Source organism: Cydia fagiglandana, chromosome 26 (assembly GCF_963556715.1).
Source record: "Cydia fagiglandana chromosome 26, ilCydFagi1.1, whole genome shotgun sequence".
NCBI classification, from domain to species: domain Eukaryota; kingdom Metazoa; phylum Arthropoda; class Insecta; order Lepidoptera; family Tortricidae; genus Cydia; species Cydia fagiglandana.
The window spans coordinates 11,167,716-11,190,789 of NC_085957.1; the positions used below are offsets into that span (position 1 = coordinate 11,167,716).

Genomic DNA, 23,074 nt, shown 5'->3' on the forward strand with positions numbered 1-23,074 from the left:
AATAACACTAGCATACGCAGTGCAAGTGTTATTTTAAACGTCAAACTTCTATGAAATTACGACGTATAAATAATACTTGCACTGCGTGTGCTATCAAAATCGTTGTGTTGTTGTAATCTTGGTCTTACTCTACCAGAAATCGAACCCAGGGCTTCGTTGGAAAGGTCACCATGGACTAGGCTAATACTACAGAATAATTAATAGTACTACCGTACAGAAAGGAAACTTCCTACAAAAACGAAGTTTGACAGCGGTTCAGGGTCGAATCATGCTGTCCCTTTCTAATATATGGCACGATCCCTTTCGGCTATTTAGGGTTGTCAAAAATCAAGTGATTATCTTATCTGTGGTCGTGCACGCAAAAGGAAGTCATGTGGTGCCAACCCTAATAATTGCTCGGAGCAATGCTGAGCCGAGCGGAGCCGAGTTTGACCGAAGTAAGGAGTTTCGCACCCCTGCTAATACGCCGTGTTTTGTTCTCTATACTTAATGTAATTTTATTTTTCCAGCTGTCTCCGGTGTAGCTAACACAGCGGATTGTGGTAAGTTCAAGGGACTGATTCAAATTTTAATAAACATCAAAAATTAGATCTCGATACGATATAAATCGGATCTGTCAGTGTCAAAATTGACGTTTTTGTTTGAAGGAAAACCGAGATAAATTGAGGCCCGATTCAGATTCACCAATTTTTGTACAGGCTTTGATATGACCTTGATATCGGTATGAAATGTCATATCTCTGGTTTTTTTTTAAGAAATTTTAAATCTGTGTGGCTACGCAGTTGGAACTGATATAAACGCTATCGAGAAGATAACTTATATTGACATTATAGTGCGACTAAAAATAGTGGAAATTAAATAAAATGGTACTAAATTGTTGCCACGTTTAAGCATTTTACGTCAAAAATGTGACAGTTACGTAGGAAGTGGCGCCCTCTATAATTTTCTACAATTTTTGTCGGACTATGCTTTCCATGCATCTCGCTCGCACTCGCATATCAGCGCGAGCGAGATGCATAGAAAGTAAATTACGTAGGCGTTAGCGTTATACGTCAATTTGACACTGTCAGTGACTGGTCCGGGTACTTGTCCGTTAAGAATACCTAATCTTACGAATGATCATTTTCTTTTCCAGGTTTGACTAGCGGCGCTGCTCTTTAAATAACCATGGTAAGAATATCTCCATAACCCTATAATTAAAGTGACATTCCATTTCCAACTGCAGCTGCAATACTGTTCATTTTACTATGGAAATTGACAATGACAGCGACGCGTTTCCATAGTAAAATTAACAGTATTGCAGCTGCAGTTGAAAATGGAATGTCACTCTTATATAACCCGATAAATCCGAAAAATACACTCTGATATTTGATTATCTTATATCTGTTACATTTGTATGTAAGTATACTAGGTTTATCACGAAAAATAAATTATTTATGATTCATAGGAGTTCAAAGGAAGTAGTACAGTCACCTGCAATAATATGTTACACAACGAAGGCCGCAAAAATATCTGACACGATCTTATTTGTAGAGCCGTAAGAGCGTGTCACATATTTTTGCGGCCTTCGAAGAGTAACATATTATTGCAGGTGACTGTACCTACAAAAACGTGTTTACTTTTTTGTTATTTTTGCTTAGTATTTTTTTTCTGTTTCAGGAGGAAGCTGAAAGCCATATCACCCGGTCCTGCCATTTTTGAAGAAATCACTGTAGTTGTAATAGATTCAATTCAGATTTATCTATAATAAATTTACTGTAATAAACACACTGGTTTTATTCTTATTTGCCAAACCCTTCGAGCAACACCGGCTTCCGACACGTCGGATGGGAGGAGCCCAAGCGATACACTGAGGGAAAAATCATCACCAGGAATTAAAAAACCGGGCAAGTGCGAGTCGGACTCGCGCACGAAGGTTTCCGCACCATAATGCAAAAAAAAAACAAAAAAAAAGCAAAATAAAAACGGTCACCCATCCAAGTACTGACCACTCCCGACGTTGCTTAACTTTGGTCAAAAAAACACGTTTGTTGTATGGGGCTCATTTAAATCTTTATTTTATTCTGTTTTTAGTATTTGGTGTTATAGCGGCAACAGAAATACATCATCTGTGAAAGTTTCAACTGTCTAGCTATCACGGTTCGTGAGATACAGCCTGGTGACAGACGGACGGACGGACGGACAGCGAAGTCTTAGTAATAGGGTCCCGTTTTACCCTTTGGGTACGGAACCCTAAAAAACAGTTCTGTACTGGGGGAAAAAATGAAGTTTTAGTAATAATTATGGACGTCTCACTAATTTCTGTAAAGTTTATTTATTTCTACAAACAGCTCAGTAATCCCAAATATAATTTCAACAAACAGATAATAGAAATTGCAAGAACTAATAGAAATTGCAAAAGTCAATTTGTTCCTATTAGTTAACTCTCCTTGTCCCCGGATTAAGTTTATTTTTGTAATTCTAAAGCAAGCCACTGACGAGCCTTCCAAATGGATGCCGTTACAATGGATTCATCCAAATGGACGGCATCCTAATATTAAACATTGTACGTTTTTGACATTCACGGACCGATTTTGGATTGCAGGCATTGCAGCCACGCAATTTGGACTGATGGAAGGCTCGTCAGTGGCCACCTTGTGTGTTTTTGTTGCACTTTTCTCTCAGTGTATCTAGACACGTGGCAGCGTGTCAAGCCAAGTTCAAGCAAAGGAACTGGCTAGCCAGCGCCAAGTGTAATATTACACGAACCACTTGGTTCCACTTTTGACCCTTCTATAACTCAAAACATCTTTAACGTAAACACATAAAACTACGTGTGTTTAATTATATCCATAAGGACATCTAGAAGCCCAAATTTCATGAAGCTAGCTCAAACGGTTATAAAGATATGAAGGTCAAAAAGTCGTAAATTTTAAGACTGACTGACAGACTTATAGTACCTAAACCTAACCTACTTCCAGATGACCTAGAAGGATGAGATTTGGAATCCAGCTCAGTTATTGTGTGAAAGCGTAGTAAAAAATCTAAAAATAAAAAAAAGTTATAAAATAGGGGGGGTCCCCATACAAAAAAACCATTTTTTATTGTGACTGACATATAAGTACCTAAACCTAACCTACTTCCAGATGACCTAGAAGGATGAAATTTGGAATCCAGCTCAGTTATTGTGTGAAAGCGTAGGAAAAAATCTAAAAATAAAAAAAAGTTATAAAATAGGGGGGGTCCCCATACAAAAAAAACATTTTTTATTGTGTCTGACATATAAGTACCTAAACCTAACCTACTTCCAGATGACCTAGAAGGATGAAATTTGGAATCCAGCTCAGTAATTGTGTGTAAGCGTAGGAAAAAATCTAAAAATAAAAAAAGTTAAAAAATAGGGGGGGTCCCCATACAAAAAACCTGTAATACGCGCTAAACAACCGGCCAACGGTGTGCCGTTGGCGGCGCGCGGCACCACATAATTAATACAAAGAACAGAAGTAAAAAACATGCAGCGGAAACACAAGAAAAAACATTAAATCTCAATACCTGCCTAGTTTTCTTTACAAAAAGTATTGATATCCCATCAAAAACATAAATGTAAAAAAGGAGAGCCAAGTTCAATTCAAAAATTATGCTTGGCTGTGGGGTTCGCCGCAAAAAGAATGGAGATCTAAATGAGTTAGACGCACGGCCGGTTTCCATCCTTACTTGGTAGATATTCCGCCAATTCGCACTAAGCGCTTTGCTTCTACTTTCCTTATGCGCACTGCCAAGGAATGGAATTCCTTGCCGGCGTCTATATTTCCGTGCTCTTATAACCCGGCAACCTTCAAATCAAGAGTGAACAGGCACCTTCTGGGCGAGCTCGCTCCATCGTAGGCCACGTCTACGCCTCGGCTAGTCTGTGGCCATGAGTAAACCCATGCATAATAAAAAAAAAAAAAAAAAGAGTGCCAAGTTCTATGCAAAATCCAAATATGTATTTATAGGAACAAAATAACATTATAAACAAGTATTAAACTCTATTTCTTTGCTTTATTGGATACCTATAACAATTGCTGTTATTTAAAAAAAATGTGAGATCTTAAAGTAGGTTAGATTTGGCTTGGCCAGTTTTTATCAGAATTACAAAATATATATGTTGAATAACTTTATAAAATGACTGATGTAATGAAAACTGGCCAAGTCAAATCTAACCTGCTTTACGATCTCGCATTTTTTTAAATAACAGCAATTGTTATAGGTATCCAATAAAGCAAAGAAATAGAGTTTAATACTTGTTTATAATGTTATTTTGTTCCTATAAATACATATTTGGATTTTGCATAGAACTTGGCACTCATTTAGATCTCCATTCTTTTTGCGGCGAACCCCACAGCCAAGCATAATTTTTGAATTGAACTTGGCTCTCCTTTTTTACATTTATGTTTTTGATGGGATCTTACCGAGCAAATCGTTTTGCCATTTTTTTGCGGGGGGAAACCTGCACACAGTTGCACTTCTCACACACTTACATACAAAGTCTAATCTGTAATGACGACACAACTACGATGATGACGTCACGATCAAATTACCTACTCTTTATTGTTTTATACGAGTTTTAAAATAGAAATTGTGTTTAAAAATAACTGCTGTCTACGTTTCTCTATTAATCTTCTGGTGCTTTATTTCGTGCATGGTGTAAAATAATTTATTTTAAATACATTCAAATACCCTATTGTACTTGATATGAATAATATTATTTTTTATTGAGTAGGTACCTATCTCATACCGAGCCCAAGGTGACCCCTATAATGATGACCTATTTAAGTTATTCTTTATAATACAGGGCGGAATAAATACGATCTTTATTGCACTGACAAAATATTAAATTACATACATTACTAAAAGACATAAATAGGAATATAAAACTAAAACTAACTAAAATTAAAATAACTAAAACTAAAAATTAAAAATACCTTTAAATTTGGTCCCCTCGGGAGGGTGCCCGACACATACAGGGTGTTTTAAGTCACCTGAAATAATTTATGGGGTGAATACATAAGTTATACTGAGCAAATTTTACTATGGCATGGCTATGTGCAACCCCGAAATCACGTAATAAGTATCAATGACAATAGGTACTTATATGTATTTCATAAAACCCAAGCTGAGCAGTTAACCCGTGGAGCGCCCAAAATTACCGTAGTATGGAACTCCTATACTAGTTACCAGCACACGTGTGACAGTAGGGCGCTTACTTGTTTTTTTTATATCTCTCAAATAGACTAGGCCCCATAGTGGCAACATCGCCATCAAAAGGTGTTTTGCATTAAGTAACAAAAAGTTTTTTTTAATTGGTATTAACCCTGAACCTAGGCGAATTTCAGAAAAGTTCATAGGACATTTTAGTCTTTAAATAGGAATACCTAAGATACACTGTTAAAATCTTTTGAGTTCCTCGTAGGCACCTATATCGTCATCTTTTACTCGTAATACAACAATTATTTGCTGTGGAACTAGATCGATTTGTATACTAAGAAGATGTCAGAGCGCGGCGCGCTCATTCATTCTTCCGTGAGATATCCCAATCCCATTACTTATTAGCCTATCCTATTAAGAGAGTCCCACTGCTGGGCAAAGGCCTCCTCTCACAGTGAGAGAAAAGTACAACAAAAATACACTTAGAATTACAAAAATAAACTTAATCCGGGGACAAGGAGAGTCAACTAATAGGAACAAATTGACTTTTGTAATTTCTATTAGTTCTTGCAATTTCTATTATCTGTTTGTTGAAATTATATTTGGGATTACTGAGCTGATTGTAGAAATAAATAAACTTTACAGAAATAGTGAAACGTCCATAATTATTACTAAAACTTCATTTTTTCCCTCATTACAGAACTGTTTTTTAATTCCTGGTGATGACTTTTCTCTCAGTGTTCCCGCCAATCCATCATAAATGTATCAAGGTCGTCCCACCATCTCCGTTTTGGTCTTACCCCGAGATCCATCCTGTGGATCCCCGTCTGTGGCTAGTTTGGCCCAGCGTCAACAAAAATATAGTATTTATTAATTTGCTATTTAAAAATTGTTGTGTTCCTCACTTGTTTTCCTGGGCGTGTTTTCGCATTTCAATAGTACATTAAAACAACACATTTGGTAAATACAATTTTATTGTAAATATAATATTATGTAATTAGGTAGATACAAATGATTAGCTACAAGCTACTAAATACATACGTTATTGAAGCTGTTGTTATGATTTAAACGGTTCTTAGTGTTAATGTACAAGTTGCAAAAGCTTTCTAAAAAGCTGTAAACATTCCGGAATTTTAAGAAAAAGAAATTGGAAATGGAAAGTTTAGATCCCACACAAAAATATGCGATCTTTCCGAAATTATTCCATGTGGAAATTATGCAAATTGAAAAGCTTCTCAACGACACATCATTTGGCGCAAAAAATGTAGCAAATCATTTTACATTAAAATTATTGAACATTTTTAACAATCATCATCGTTAGAAGACTTCTTATTGTACACCAAACCGCTGGAGCGATTTTGTCCACTTTCAGAAGACTTTTTGCTGCTGCTTTGCTCATAGTTGTTTGAGCTGTATTCATTAGACGAGCTTCCAACTTTGTTTACAGCGGATTTTCCACTTCTCGAGCTGCTTTTTGATTCAGAGCCTTTGCTGTATTTGCCGCTTTGGTCTTGTTTCCTTACGTATTCGCTTTTAGATTTCCGATTCGAGCTGTTGTTAGATTCGCTATCATTAGAGTTGGTAGATCCCCTGCCAGAGGTGTTGCTAGTTTCGCTATCATTAGAGTTGGTAGATCCCCTGCGAGAGGTGTTGCTTGATTCATCATTAGAGTTGGCAGATCCCCTGCGAGAGGTGTTGCTAGATTCATCATTAGAGTTGGCAGATCCCCTGCGAGAGGTGTTGCTAGATTCATCATTAGAGTTGGTAGATCCCCTGCGAGAGGCGTTGCTAGATTCATCATTAGAGTTGGCAGATCCCCTGCGAGAGGTGTTGCTAGATTCATCATTAGAGTTGGCAGATCCCCTGCGAGAGGTGTTGCTAGATTCATCATTAGAGTTGGCAGATCCCCTGCGAGAGGTGTTGCTAGATTCATCATTAGAGTTGGTAGATCCCCTGCGAGAGGTGTTGCTAGATTCATCATTAGAGTTGGCAGATCCCCTGCGAGAGGTGTTGCTAGATTCATCATTAGAGTTGGCAGATCCCCTGCGAGAGGTGTTGCTAGATTCATCATTAGAGTTGGTAGATCCCCTGCGAGAGGTGTTGCTAGATTCATCATTATTATTGTTGGTAGATCCCCTGCGAGAGGTGTTGCTAGATTCATCTTTAGAGTTGGTAGATCCCCTGCGAGAGGTGTTGCTAGATTCATCATTAGAGTTGGTAGATTCATCATTAGAGTTGGTAGATCCCCTGCGAGAAGTGTTGCTAGATTCATCATTAGAGTTGGTAGATCCCCTGCGAGAGGTGTTGCTAGATTGATCATTATTATTGTTGGTAGATCCCCTGCGAGAGGTGTTGCTAGATTCATCATTAGAGTTGGTAGATGCCCTGCCAGAGGTGTTGCTAGATTCATCATTAGAGTTGGTAGATCCCCTGCGAGAGGTGTTGCTAGATTCATCATTAGAGTTGGTAGATCCCCTGCGAGAGGTGTTGCTAGATTCATCATTAGAGTTGGTAGATCCCCTGCGAGAGGTGTTGCTAGATTCATCATTAGAGTTGGTAGATCCCCTGCGAGAAGTGTTGCTAGATTCATCATTAGAGTTGGCAGATCCCCTGCCAGAGGTGTTGCTAGATTCATCATTAGAGTTGGTAGATCCCCTGCGAGAGGTGTTGCTAGATTGATCATTAGAGTTGGCAGATCCCCTGCGAGAGGTGTTGCTAGATTCATCATTAGAGTTGGTAGATCCCCTGCGAGAGGTGTTGCTAGATTGATCATTAGAGTTGGCAGATCCCCTGCCAGAGGTGTTGCTAGATTCATCATTAGAGTTGGTAGATCCCCTGCGAGAGGTGTTGCTAGATTCATCATTAGAGTTGGCAGATCCCCTGCGAGAGGTGTTGCTAGATTCATCATTAGAGTTGGTAGATCCCCTGCGAGAGGTGTTGCTAGATTCATCATTAGAGTTGGCAGATCCCCTGCGAGAGGTGTTGCTAGATTCATCATTAGAGTTGGTAGATCCCCTGCGAGAGGTGTTGCTAGATTCATCATTAGAGTTGGCAGATCCCCTGCGAGAGGTGTTGCTAGATTCATCATTAGAGTTGGCAGATCCCCTGCGAGAGGTGTTGCTAGATTCATCATTAGAGTTGGCAGATCCCCTGCGAGAGGTGTTGCTAGATTCATCATTAGAGTTGGCAGATCCCCTGCGAGAGGTGTTGCTAGATTCATCATTAGAGCTGGCAGATCCCCTGCGAGAGGTGTTGCTAGATCCATCATTATTATTGTTGGTAGATCCCCTGCGAGAGGTGTTGCTAGATTCGCTATCATTAGAGTTGTTAGATCTACTGTTAGAGCTGTTGTCAGATTCATCATTGTTAGAATTGTTGCTGGATCTCCTGTTGGAACTGTTGTTAGATACCTCATTAGAACTGTTATTGGAGCCATTGTCAGATTCATCATCGTTAGAATTGTTAGAGCTGTTGTCGGATCCGCTGTTGTCAGAGCTCTCGGAGCCGGACCTCTTGAATGATCCTGCCCATTGATCTACGTTGGTGCCTTTGAGCGCGGCGATGATTTGAGCACGGTACTTAGACAGATCTAGAAAAAAAAAAGAAATTATACTGCGGCGGTCGGCAATATTTTAGCAGCCAAGGGCCAAATAGTAGTTAACAAAGTTGACGCGGGCCGCACTTTGTTAATATTAATGAATTTATCAGATATTGTCGTTTGTCAATATTACATACAAAATAGCCAGGGAGGTTTGCGGGCCGCCTGTTGCCGACCGCTGAGTTAAAGGATGAATTCCACTGTCGATCTCCTGGCTCCATCATCAGAATCAATAGTAGTTGTAGTAGTAGTAGTAGTAGTAATAATAAAACAATTTATCGCACAAAACAAGTACGTAACAAAGAAAGCATACAATAACTCTATACAAAGGCGAACGTGTCCCATTTATTGATATCTTCCAGCTAACATTTAATCAGCTGAGATAAATAGAAAATTATGGTAATCAAGCTAAGATTTGTTTATAAAATTGCTTTAGCACGGTCAAGGAATTTAATTTCAGTACCATTTTGTACCTTGTCACATTCTACCGTGTCACGCCAAACTCCATTAACTCGATTTACACAAGTTACGGGTAACCAGTCTAAATCGTCTTAAAAACCATTAAATATATATCTTCTAAAAGAAAAATTTGAAAATCTTCATTATTTACTGAGAAAAGCATACATATGTCTAACTCATGTAACTTCATTTTTTTGCCGATGGCGTCAGGCAAAACTCAGTTAACTTGAGTTACATGACTGACACAACCAAAATATCACTATCGTTTCTTAAGTTACCGGAGCTAGGCATGACTGACCGAGCGCTTGGTTTATACGAAAACAATATTGGTAAAGTAATACGTGTCACGTCTGATTACGCGTACGTCATGTAACTTGACTTACATGACTTCGTGTGACCACTATAGTATGGAAGAGTTGATCATGCGGAACCATTTAATTCGAATAAAATGAAAACTATTCAATTATGCTAAAAAAATTTAAAGGGCCCAATCTGTGACCATATTTCCTACATAGGTACATATATGTAAATTAGAAAAAATAAAACAATTACGACGAACCGTCAACGATAACAGCATTTGAATCTTTAAAACTTTAAACGTAATTATCTCGAACTCAACTTTTAAAGTTACATGAGATGCGCGTGACACGGCAGACGTACTTGTCACACTGACAGTAGTAAGTGGTCCCTAGCGAGCAACTAGCGACTTTCATATTGATCCTCACTGTGACGAGATATGAAATGGTACGGACATTAAATTCTTAAACGGTACCAAATTATAAAATGTTCATTTTTATTAAGGATATTTACATTTTCTTCTTTTTTACTGACTATTATTTTGTCAGACTATAAAAAATATATTACCTGGGAATCTCTTGTTCTTGTTGTTCTTCTTCAAGGTGGAAATCCATTCTGAAATAAAATATAAAAGTATAAATATCTTTGTTAATTTTTTTTTTTTGGTTAAATTAAACCAGTTTTACCGTCAGTTTAAGAAAGTGAGTTTTTGGTTAACAATAGTTTTTAAATCAGTAAATAAAATATAATACTTACGGTCGATGATCTGAGTTCCAACTGTAAACAAATAATAATATTAGTTTTAAAATAGTAAATACAATCATAGAATGTTGTACCTACTATTTAATTTTTTTATTGCATACAAATAAAATGAACCAATATCAACAAAACGGGTTTAGAAAAGTTCATAATTATTATTTACTCGTAAATGATTTGTTGATTGACTCAAATAAATAAATTAAACTTTCTGACGATATCTAAAATTATACTAATATTTTTGTATTTTTTTAGTAAAAGCTGTTTTTTAAGCTTATAAAATATAACTCACGCCCGCTTTGGTAGCTGTCACCAATAGCTCCCTGAATGATCAGGACTGAAAAAAAAACAGATAATTGTTTTAAGTTCAAGGATGTACTTTTTTTATTATGACTCAATAGTCAAAACCTTGATATAAAATGATGTAAAGGGTACTCGTGGAACCCTTGATAACGATGTATATAATTATATTAATTAGGGCTTTGATCAGATAGAAATATTTATTTTTAATTTAGTACTACTTTGATATATTTAAAGGTTAAAAACTAATAACAAAATTAAATTTACTTTATCGAATTATGAAAATAACATAATTAATCCAGCAATACCACATTTAATCAGGCTAGGTCTGTATCATGATCACAGCTCTACAGAATTACAAGGTACCTAATGGTAGCTGTTTAATATTGACACAATCCAAAAGTAAATTTTCTGAACTAATGTTATTTTGTTTAATTGAATTGTGTGAATAAAAGTCTTCTTATTTTATCTATTTTATTAAAAGGTGTCCAGTTACTGGTAGGTGGTCAGCAATATTATACAAATTTTTGTTTCTGTTTTGACAGTATCAAAGACATATGTAACATCGTATAAGATGAATAAAGTCTAAGGAAAATACGTGCCTCGATAATCAAGAAAAAGTCGTTCTCGGATAGATGCCGCACACAACTTTAGCCTATTTTCGGCTAAATGGCGTGACGACACCGTTTCATATTTACCAATTTTAACACATAGATATCAGTGAAGAACATGGATCAAAATTATATAAAAATAATAAAATTATTTATCCATATATATACGTTTTTTTGATAATTTTTTTATTTTGAGTTTATGTCGTGTGTCGATAGATGACAGTAAATTTACTGTGACTGCAAAATTAACAATGACAGGACCCCTCTATACTATCTATTCTTTTTGACAGTATCTAACTACCAATAAATACCTATACATTTTTTGTTATATTACTTACTGTTAATAACAATGTTGGTGATGTCGGCATCGGTCCAGTTGTCTGATCCCTCTGAAAAATAAATTAATTAATTAATAATTAACACAAATCGTTAGGTGACAACCAAATCTTAGACAGCAGACAAAAATCGATCTTCTTCCGGTATCAATATGGTTCAGAATGGCTAAGAACTTGTCAGGTAAATTGTTAAGGGAGTTTTGGTCGTCACCCGATGAAATAATAGGCCATACAAACTTTTTTCAATAAAATATAAGGAATTCAATAGTGAAATTTGCAAGTAAAAATTTTTTAAATATATTATGAAACATATTTTTATAGTGTCCAATTTATCGTGATAAATTTCTATCTTTCTATTTATCTAGTGACATTTTCTATCTTTTCGATTAACTATAATGTTTTATTAACAAATAATAGAACACAGGCGTAGCCCAAGTTTAGTTTTTTCTATCTATTTAATTGGTTTTTTATTGATTTGAATTTAAAATCTGTATTTTTTTTTCAATAAATTTTACATACGGCTTATTTGTTAAACAAATTTCCATCGAAAATTACCCAATTTTCGTGCTCCAAGCATTTACCTTCAAATGTATGTAACACCAAAATAAAAAAATAAACAACATCGTAGAAAAAATCATCATCATCATCATCATCTCAGCCATAAGACGTCCACTGCTGAACATAGGCATTTTTGGGGGGTGAATGCCATAATCGCCACGCTTGGCAGGCGGGTTGGCGATCGCAGTCGAGTACACCGAATTTGAGGGACGCTGCTGCCCGTCCACCGGTGGTCTTGGACGTGGTTTAAGGACATACCCGGGTCCAAAAAATACGTACTGTCAAAGATGGTAGCGAGATCGATGATGTGGGTGAGGACAATCTTGCGTGATCCTGAAATAAAATTAAATGATAATTATATTAATAACATTTGACGCGTAGTCTGATTCGTTCATTTTGATACGGACTCTTTGTGTCCTTGTCCATTAGTGTACTGTAGGGCTAAAATGGTCGGCTCTTTATCATTTGTCACCATGCCTGTCCCGTTCTAACAAATATGTAAGTGTGAAAGTGACGCATGGCATGACAAGTGATAAAAATACGCTTCTGGTCGCTAAAGGGCTTGCTTGCTTGCGTTCTTAAGTTTGATTATTTAAAATTATTTCATAGGCAATAATATATCTCCATTACAGGGATAAGTTCGCCTTTGTACATTGTATATATTTTGTTTTTAATCTGCCTTATGTACAATAAAGTGTTACATCCATACATAATTACATATATTATTCAGTAAAACAGAAATCTCACAATGCTCAACAAAATTCTCATTGAAAAAAACCGGTTACTTTATTTCACAAAAACCGGTCAAGCCACCAACTCCCTGTCCATTAGTGTACTGGTCGATGAATATCAGAAATTGCTTCTTGGCGTTCCTTTGCTTGAACCTGGTACTGCCTAATTTAACTTATTTCATAGTATAATATTATTATCTTAATCGGTAAACGTGCTCTCATAAATTTAATTTTCAATAAGCCAAGCTAAACGTGGCAAAAGACAGAATAACGCAAGACAATGACCGGTTGATTTAGAAACCGGTTACTTTATATAACAAAAACCGGTTACACTTACCGGTCAAGCTATTAACTCCGCGTCCATTAGTGTACTGGTTGATGAAACTCAAGACTTGCTTCCTCGCGTTCTGGACCTTGTAGTACTTGGTGATGGAGTTGGCGTCGTAGGGTCCGTTATAGCTGCAGCCCCAGTTGCGGCCGTAGTCGGGCGTGCAGATGTATGGGATGTCGCGGGTGTTGTCCCTGCCTGGTAACAAAAAAACTTTATTTAGATTCAATACCATTTAAATAATACTAGTGGTTTATTGATAAAAACAAAGAAAGAAATAAACAAACATAATAAAACTTAAAAACCTACAGATAAATAAATTGGCCCAGATCGCCGTCAACGGGCAAGGTGCCCAGAAGGCTGGCCGTATTTACCCGCTGTATGGCGATACTAATACTCGTACGCTGGGCGAAATAGTGGCCAGCTCTCTGGTCACCAGAAGTATACATTAGGCGCGCCGACAAGTCTTTGTACATTAATAAAAAACTGAAATGGACGTCGAAAGAAATAGTGACCAAGGGCTCCAGTGTCGAGGACTTAGTACTCAATAATACTTTTAGACAAGCGAAATAAATAAAAAATACTATTTAATGCAGTTTTTTTTAAACAATGGTTGTAAGATACTTTTCCATCTATTATTCAAACCCATAATTAACGGTATCACAGAGAAACAGAGGCACAGCCTGATATAGTTGACATTTTACCTGGGGTTCTGCCAAGAAGGCTGCCAGACAAGCCAGGTGATCCGAGGAGGCAGATGAGGATCTTCCCGATGGAGACGACCACTGGAAAATAATGCTATGATCAGCTAATTGTTTATTTATTCAAAATTTAAGATAAGATAAGATAAAGATAAAAAATAGTTTATTCAAGTAGTCATATTACAATGCGCTTATGAACGTCAAATAAACCTTAATAATTTACTGCATTGAAAATAACAAATCTACAAATTGCAGGCGTAATAATATATTACTAATCTAAGATTATAATAAATAAATAAATCTAAAAAATAAATAACCTAATCTAAGAAATTAAATGAATAAAAAAATCTAAACTAAAGGATCATAGTCATTTATTTGTCGCAAACGAGGCTCTGAACCGGTTTTTTCTCCATACGTAAAATACCGGTATTATTATGTTCTTTTTCGGTCTCGGGTTTATTATTTAATTTTTAATGGGACGATCTAATAATACGAAGTTGTTATAAATAAAAATACATGATTCTGTCCTACGTTAAGAGCATAAAATTATTTTAAATATTGGGCTATTTAGGGTTTTACATAAAAATCGGACAAGTGCGAGTCGGACTCGCGCACGCAGGGCTTCGTACCATAATGCAAAAAAAAGCAAAAAAACGGTCACCCATCCAAGTACTGACCCCGCCCGACGTTGCTTAACTTCGGTTAAAAATCACGTTTGTTGTATGGGAGCCCCACTTTAATCTTTATTTTATTCTGTTTTTAGTATTTGTTGTTATAGCGGCAACAGAAATACATCATCTGTGAAAATTTCAACTGTCTAGCTATCACGGTTCGTGAGATACAGCCTGGTGACAGACGGACGGACGGACGGACGGACGGACGGACAGCAGAGTCTTAGTAATAGGGTCCCGTTTTACCCTTTGGGTACGGAACCCTAAAAACCGGTTCCGAGCCGTGGGCGCAAACCATGGTATTACAGGTATTCTCAATGGAACACGTGATCACCGGTCAGCCGTCATAGAAAATGACATGTCGGACGCCTCGGCCCGGGCCCGGCCCGGTCTAAAGTGAGTCATCTTTAATGCTCTACTAAATTACTAGAGATGATTCGAAAAACCTAAAAAAGTTATAAATCAGCCGAGACTCTGTTCTATTGTATGTACATACTAGAGTCAGACCAAGAATAGTCTGCAGCGGATTTGATAGCCCACGCAGTGAAAGTGTTATTTTATAGTTCGTTTTTTTTAGCATTAGAAAGAACTCCACAGAAGCAAGCGTGCAGTTTTTATCAGGCTCGTTATTTGTTAATAATTATTGAATTATCTAATGTAGCATAGTGAATACATATAATTTACTTCAAATTATTACCGCTAAAAGTGCCCGATTTGGAACCACAAGCTTACTTCTGCGAAGTTCTTTCTAATGCTAAAAAAAACGGACTATAAACGTCAAACTTCTATGAAATTATTACGTTTAAATGACACTTGCACTGCGTGGGCTATCAAATCCGCTGCAGACTTTTTTGGTCCGACTCTAACAATAAAATACGATTACTTCATAACTATTATTTTTGACAATTTTAATATTAAATTATAATTATATTATTCTCATAAAAATACTTACAGTTTCCAAGGAGAGAACCAACTGAAAAAGAGAAACATTTATTAAAACTTATGTCGTTATGTTTATAGATATAGAGATATGAAAAAAACCGTAGTGAAACTATTTATATCATAATTTCTTGATACGCACTTTAATTATATAAACCTATGGACGTGTATATAATATGTAATATTTAACCACGTAAGTCCCCACGTACTTATACAAGTACAAATAACCTCGTGCCACCCACCATAAGAAAATAATAGCTTTATAGCGAAGTTTGAATCTAATTGTTTTTTAATTTGTGTAGAATTTATTTTCTTCCAAAACATTACGAGCCTAAGAAATATTCTTTTGTTTGCTTTGATGAAGGTTAAATTGTAATTTCAATGAAACTGAGTGTAGGTACATAAAGGTTTAGAACTTTTACAGAAATAAAAGAAAGTTACAAATTCGAAAGCACAATACTTGAGGTTTTACGAGTATATAACCGTAAATCAAAATAAATGTATATTTAAGAATAAATGTAAGCAAGGCCTCCAGTACCAAGGGTTGGAATCGAACCTGCGTAAACCGTAAACATCAGATTGGAAATTGTACAACAAATCCATTTGGAACCAAATTTTAATTGTTTCATATCATAAACAACATTTTAACAAAACGTATAGGAAATTAAAATACTCTAGACTAGAGTAAAACGTTTTACAACGTACCACTTTCTGCACACTTCACAGATAAACAATGGCCCACTTTCAGAGCATGAGAAATGAAAATAATATTGTATGTTACTTACGTCCTGGGATCAAAGCGTCGATAATTCCACCAATACCACGAGCAGCTACAAGAAAAATGGACATTAATTGATATGTACCTATTAATTTAACCATGAATGGAAATCTATAGTTATTTAGGAATCGACAAATACAAAACGGACATAGCAAATAATAATAATAACTAATCCCTCACATGATAACCATCTCTGTAGCCTTACGCCTTACACACACTCGCACTCACACACGCACACACACATACACACGCACCATCTTTTTCATTCCTTTTTTCTTTCTTTGAATTTCAAAATTTCCTTAATTATTAGTTTATTAGATTAGATTCTTCTTAACCTTACAAATTGAAAACCCGGCTGCCACATCACAGGCGTAGCCTAGTGTGGGGCCACAGGATATATAAATAATGTCAACAAGGTTATTTGAAATAAATCTTATTCTTATTCTTACTCTCCCATAGAGAATGGACCAGCCAAATATGTATGAAAAATTCAAAACTTTTTCACCATTTCGGGGTTGGTCCCAATAGTAAGAGTTGCTCAGTAAAATCCCAAAACCTCCCTGGCAACGGGAATGCAGTTATTTTTTAGCCACTCTGTTAAACGGAACTGCTTTATATTAGGTACCTATGCAGGTATAATTATTTAGATTTCAAGCTTACCACTAATGACAGCGTTGAATCCGTCATCGAGAATGGCTGGGATTCCTGTAAAAAAGTAATAAATAAATTAAAATCTAATACACTGTAACCAGATTATAGTAACCCGGTAAATTGAAGAGCGCTAGTGGCCTAGCGGTAAGAGCGTGCGACTTTCAATCCGGAGGTTAAAACCCCGGCTCGTACCAACGAGTTTTCCGAGTGAAGGAAAACATCGTGACTTTTTTATATTGATTGTCACTGAGACACGGTACGAAATGATACTGAAATTAAATGGTTTAACTGTAGGTAGGTACAGGTAGGTACAAGCTGAAGTGGCAATGGGCAGGCCACATTGCGCGCAGAGAAGATGGCCGATGGGGTCGAAAAGTGCTCGAGTGGACACCATGGACTAGCAAGCGCAGCGTAGGACGTCCACCCACAAGATGGACGGACGACCTTGTTAAGGCCGCCGGAAGACGCTGGGTGCGGGTCGCTTCCAACCGGTACGAATGGAGGTCCAAGGAGGAGGGCTATGTTCAGCAGTGGACGTCTTATGGCTGAGATGATGATGATGATGATGAGGTACAGTCTACTTACTTAGATGGATAACATCGTCCAAGATGCTGCCTGCGTTGCCGACAATGTCGGTGAGACCTTGAGCGAGGAATCCTGAAAAATAAACATGAATAAGATTTTTGTAAAAAAAAATTGATACAAGTTTTTATCGTCGACTGTACTTTTCTTTCTACAGGTTTCAGATCGAAGGTCATTGGCGTGGGGGAGCCCCTTAAAATATTTGACTTACCCAAAGCACCGAATAAACCGGTACCCTGAAAATTAATTAAACGTGTTAATTAGAATAAAATAATATCTAGGGGCGTGGAGTAGCGACGCCCACATAACTATGAAATTTGGCAAGCAATATCGCCTTATACCACAAGTATACCGTCACCTGTACGGATATGATGGTCATTCTTGTCTACGTGACAGCGTGATAAAACGGTGTCCGTCACTTTCTATCCCATATGGTGTTAAAAAGTGACAGTTATTTTACCCCGTGGATAAAGATGGATAAAGCCATCCATAATACGCCGGCTGCAGTAATATGTTACTTTTTGAAGGCCGCAAATGTATTGACACTCTCTCATGCAAATAAGATCGTGTCAGATACTTTTGCGGCCTTCCTTGTGTAACGTATTATTGCAGGTCACTGTACAGGGAAGAGAATGAAAATTTCATCATTTGCGATTATAATTGTATGTGTGACCAAATCTTTTTGTAGATTTTTTAAACTTTTTTTAAAATATGTGCCTATCTATAAATTTTAACGGGACCCTCCTCGTTGGGCGAGGGCGGGTTCTACTCGTTTTTTTTCTTTATTGTAATGACTTGTATAGTAACAGTTTATGATGATGATGAACTTACAGCAGCCTGTGGGTAGACGCCTCCTTGTGCTTTGTATCCGCGATCGGTCCTGCCGCCCGGTCTAGCTCCTAATAACAACAAAATAGGTTTTAAATTGTTTAATATCGATTAATATCGAAAATAGGTTTTATGCAACAAATTTATCACCAATAAATCTTAAGTAAATAACTGCAGCTCTGCGCATGAATTTATAAGTATAAACTCGGGTTACTTTGACCCAATAGAAGGTAACTTTGACACATATAAAAACCTTATGTAAAAGGGTCGACAAAAAACAAAAAAATGTCAACGGTTAGCTAAAACCAACCTCATATCAAATTTCTATAATTACAGTGCAATAATACCTGGACCGAGTAAATCTCACTGGCCAAAGTTACCCTCCATGGCTAAAGTAACGCGGCTTTACGGAATATAATATTTGTCGTAAGTAATACTAAAATTAAGCTAATTTTTAAGTTTCATTTAAGTGCTTACTTATTTTCAGTCACTCGCGCGACATATTACGGAAAGGAAATATACCTAGACTCTCCGAAACATGTCGCGCGAGTGACTTTTTATAGCGTTCCCTACTAGTATTTACAATATTTCATAGAAAAGCATAAAAAAAGTACAGAATACAAACCTCCGAAGATTCCACTACCGTGTCCACCTGAAACCATTAAAATAGACGTATAACTATATGTTGAAAATTCTAAATAAATTTAGTAAAAAATCATTTTTGGGATATACACCTTACTTAATACCATACTGTACCTTATACCTTATTAATTATCTAAATTAGCTGTGAAGTATCAATGGTTATTATTTTTTCTTTTTTTTGTAATATCCTCATGAATGCAATGTCTTTCTCCAGAATAGGTACAAGAACGCACGAAAACTAATACAAAAAATTATTACCTAATCTTGTTGAGGTACAGTTGATTAAAATCAATCAAAAATCAAAAAACCGGGCAAGTACGAGTCGGACTCGCGCACGAAGGGTTCCGTACCATAATGCAAAAAAAAAAACAAAAAAAAAGCAAAAAAAAAAACGGTCACCCATCCAAGTACTGACCACTCCCTACGTTGCTTAACTTTGGTCAAAAATCACGTTTGTTGTATGGGAGCCCCATTTAAATCTTTATTTTATTCTGTTTTTAGTATTTGTTGTTATAGCGGCAACAGAAATACATCATCTGTGAAAATTTCAACTATCTAGCTATCACGGTTCGTGAGATACAGCCTGGTGACAGACGGACGGACGGACAGCGAAGTCTTAGTAATAGGGTCCCGTTTTACCCTTTGGGTACGGAACCCTAAAAAACCAATCAATCAATTGATCGGTAACAACATTACATTACATACAATAGTCCCACCTTGCAAGCCGCCAGCGCCTCTGCTGCCTCCGAGCGCGCTAGCCGGGGCTCCTACAGCGTTACTCTCGAGGCCGCCGAGGCCTCGGGTACCGCCGGCCGCCCCACCGAGGCCTGCGCCTCCAAGCGCGGAGCCAAGGATGGCTGCTTTGGTGTTGATGACGCCTTTAGCGAGGCCCGTTACGGCTCCAAGGACACCTGACAAAAAAAAATGTAAATAATAGAAGAGAAGAAGAGAAGCAGTGGTGGCCGAGTGGATATGTATGACGTCTGACTTTCAATCCGGAGGTCGCGGGTTTAAATCCTGGCTCGTACCAATGAGTTTTTCGGAACTTATGTACGAAATATCATTTGATATTTACCGCTAGCTTTTCGGTGAAGGAAAACATCGTGAGGAAACCTGCATACATCTGCGAAGAAATTCAAAGGTGTATGTGAAGTCCCCAATCCGCATTGGGCTAGCGTGGGGACTATAGCCCAAGCCCTCTCGCGCATGAGAGGAGGCCTGTGCTCAGCAGTGGGACGTATATAGGCTGAAATGATGATGATGAATAGAAGAGAAATAGTAAATAATAGTTATATACCGATGTCTGAATATCCACAACACAGGCCTGCTTGAACTTAATGTGGGGCTTAAGAGGCTCCAGCCAGGCCCCAAACATAAAAATAAAACTTAAATAAAAGAAGAAGAAGAAGAAGTGGAAGTGGGAGTTGGAAGGGGTAGACCTCGGCGGACTTTCTCTGATCAGATCGGGGAAATCCTGAAGAAAGGCCAGGTCAAGAGCACCCTAAACCGGCGAGCGTGTATGAGGAATGTTATGAATGTGAAGGAAGCGAAAGAGGTATGTCAGGATCGTAGCAAGTGGAAATCCGTGGTCTCTGCCTACCCCTCCGGGAAATAGGCGTGATTATATGTATGTATGCATGTATGTAAATAAAAGCTTGTGAATAGGCGGGTTTACACAGAACGAGCCGCCTCGCGAGGAAATTGCCGCGCGAGGCACTTTGGCCTGTGTAGACGTGCCTCGCCCGTCTCCACCGAGCTGCTCTCTCGAGGCGGCTCGTTCTGTGTAGACCCGCAATGCCCTGCCCTCGCTGTAGCGTGTCTGTTATATTATTACCTCCAGCTCCTCCTAGCACATTTCCAGCACCACCAACGCCTGGAACACCTGGGAATTGATAAATATTATGAGACAATCTTACAAAACCATCATAGTTAGTTGAGCTGAGAAAAAAATTGTACTTAACTATGTACACCTGTAATTAGTTAATTGATTCCACTGTGTTACCACAATTAAGCCATTTCTATTTAAGTTAGATGCATGAAAGTGTGTTAGCGTATGCTTTTGACTCATATATGTACAAATTAAGTGCAATAAATACAATACAATTTACAATATTTAAATAATTAATTTTCGTAACACAAATGAATCAATTAAGTTAAGTTAAGACTAATCACAGCTTCTTAACTGCGCTTAATTACGTACAATTTTTTTGCAATTCACTCGTTTACGATAGAAGTGCGAAAAATAACGAGTTACGAGTTGCTAAGGGGTCGTGCACAAATCACGCAAGGTTCGATGAGGGGAGGGGGGTCACGAAAAACTCACGATAGATCACGTTGGGGGAGGGGGGTATAAGGAAACCTCACGTGTATTTTTCTACAGTAAACGAAACTAAGAAAAAAAAACCAAGCACATGACCTTTTCTCGGTTTCGTTAAACATAAATTTTCACTCCGCACTTCAAAATAGCGAATGTATTTAACGAAAATAGAAAAATAAACAATATTTTCTAAATACAACACTATTTATCTTAAAATTAGGTCGAATGAAAAAAATTCAAACAAATACACGTGAGGTTGCGTCGGGGAGGGCGGGTAGCCAAAAACCTCACCAAATATCACCAAGGGGGAGGGGGGGTCAAAAAGTAGCCAAAATACCTCGCGTGATTTGTGCACAACCCCTAACCAACGTAGCACACTTGTACTCGTATCACAATGTACTATTAGGGTCAAAAACATTATTGTGTTACGTCTTTCCTGTAGACATACACGAGAGTTAAGGGCTATAAAGGTTAATTTTCTTATTTAACACTTATCCACGTGAAAAGGTCCTCCTTTTATTTGGAGAACTATGATAAAATCATTACTTACATGCCCAAAAGCTGTTAACTATTGCCCACAGGAGAGAAAACTAGTGTGTTCGCGCGAACTGTACATTTTTCTCTACCTTTTCACGTGGATAAGGGTCAAATAAGAAAATTAACCTTTATAGCCCTTAACTCTTGTGTATGTCTACAGGAAAGACGTAACACAATAATGTTTGTGACCCATTAAACTTTCACGGTTTTATTTGGTTACCTCCGCCACCCCCGGTCGCTGCTCCAACAACATTGCCAGGGGCACCAGCCACACCGCCAGCACCTGCAAATTAATCATAATCAACTTTTTTGTTATAAAGGAAAAAATGATTACGGCAGGACTCGAACCTTGGACTTGACGTTGCAGTTGACGTGCAGCCGGCGTGCAGTCCATCTGTATCGGCCATCGGCCCTTATATCAAGATTGGCTCATCCGCTTCATTGCATTACGTTTTTTTTTTTAATTTTTATTGATATTTTTTTATATACAGGGTGCTTCCTGTAACAGGAGCAATAAATTAAACTAAAGGCTGTACTCCTCAAACTGACCAACATTTGTTCAGCAACTTTTGAAAAGTATGAATCCTTTAGACTTCCTCTTTTTCATACAAAATAAATGTTGCCTTCAATGTACGCTGACATTAGTGTGTTTGACGTTGCTTGTCACCACAGACAAAACATCCTCTAGACTGAGTATAGTCGCGCTACCCCCGCTGCCACGCATACGGTGATTTTACTCCATGTTCGAGTCGAAAGTGTCTTTGTGTGACGTCCGTGAACTCGTTCGTCGTTTGAACGGACCAATCATGGCACGGGACTTCGCTCACCTCGTCCCGCGCACCCCCGCATTTTTGGCAGCATCGGTTACATGAAATAATTGCTTTAAACTCCGTCTAGAGGATTCCTAGTCTATGCTTGTCACGCTGTAAACATGACAAAATTTGCAATACATTGCGTCTTATAGTCTATAGGCAAATTAAACACAAGTCCTCTCCTTCACGAATTTCGTCGACATCTCTTCTAAATACCTAAAACTGGTATGGATGTGTTCCTCGTGGTCTCCAGAATACGAATTGACCGGTTTTAGTTTATGGAGGGGGGGACGTAACTAAAAAAAGAGGGGGAAATTGGGCGGCCGACCAGCATTGATATTTGTTCACATCTTGAGTCCTATGGGACCTATCGGTTCGTGTGAGGCGTCTTTTGAAAGAGTATTAAACGTGCTATTATTGTTTCATAATAACCGTAGTCATAACTGTAGTCGTTTACAAAAAAAATTAAAATATACG

General features: G+C 37.7%; 1 protein-coding gene across 1 annotated transcript; it reads right to left on the reverse strand.

The window, feature by feature from the left end:
- Positions 1 to 6,467: 6,467 nt before the first annotated feature.
- LOC134677669 (dentin sialophosphoprotein-like) lies at positions 6,468 to 20,306 on the reverse strand. Its single transcript, XM_063536131.1, has 14 exons — positions 20,252 to 20,306; positions 19,648 to 19,842; positions 18,915 to 18,941; positions 18,293 to 18,360; positions 17,673 to 17,697; positions 17,465 to 17,536; positions 13,844 to 13,924; positions 13,149 to 13,337; positions 12,360 to 12,413; positions 11,526 to 11,576; positions 10,569 to 10,613; positions 10,277 to 10,297; positions 10,088 to 10,135; positions 6,468 to 8,755 (listed from the first exon to the last, which is right to left on the reverse strand). Exons 1-14 carry the CDS (start codon positions 20,304 to 20,306, stop codon positions 6,468 to 6,470), a joined length of 3,219 nt encoding a protein of 1,072 aa, XP_063392201.1.
- Between the last annotated feature and the right edge of the window lie 2,768 nt (positions 20,307 to 23,074).

Bases quoted from the DNA above. Each gene is read 5' to 3' on its own strand.
- LOC134677669 (XM_063536131.1), bottom strand. From the start codon at position 20,306: ATGTTTGGGGCCTGGCTGGAGCCTCTTAAGCCCCACATTAAGTTCAAG. The intron at 18,361-18,914 runs GTTTGTATTCTG...TGTTGTTATTAG, and splicing joins CGGTAGTGGAATCTTCGGAG to GAGCTAGACCGGGCGGCAGG. The intron at 8,756-10,087 runs GTAATATATTTT...TTTTTTTTCTAG, and splicing joins CAAGAACAAGAGATTCCCAG to ATCTGTCTAAGTACCGTGCT.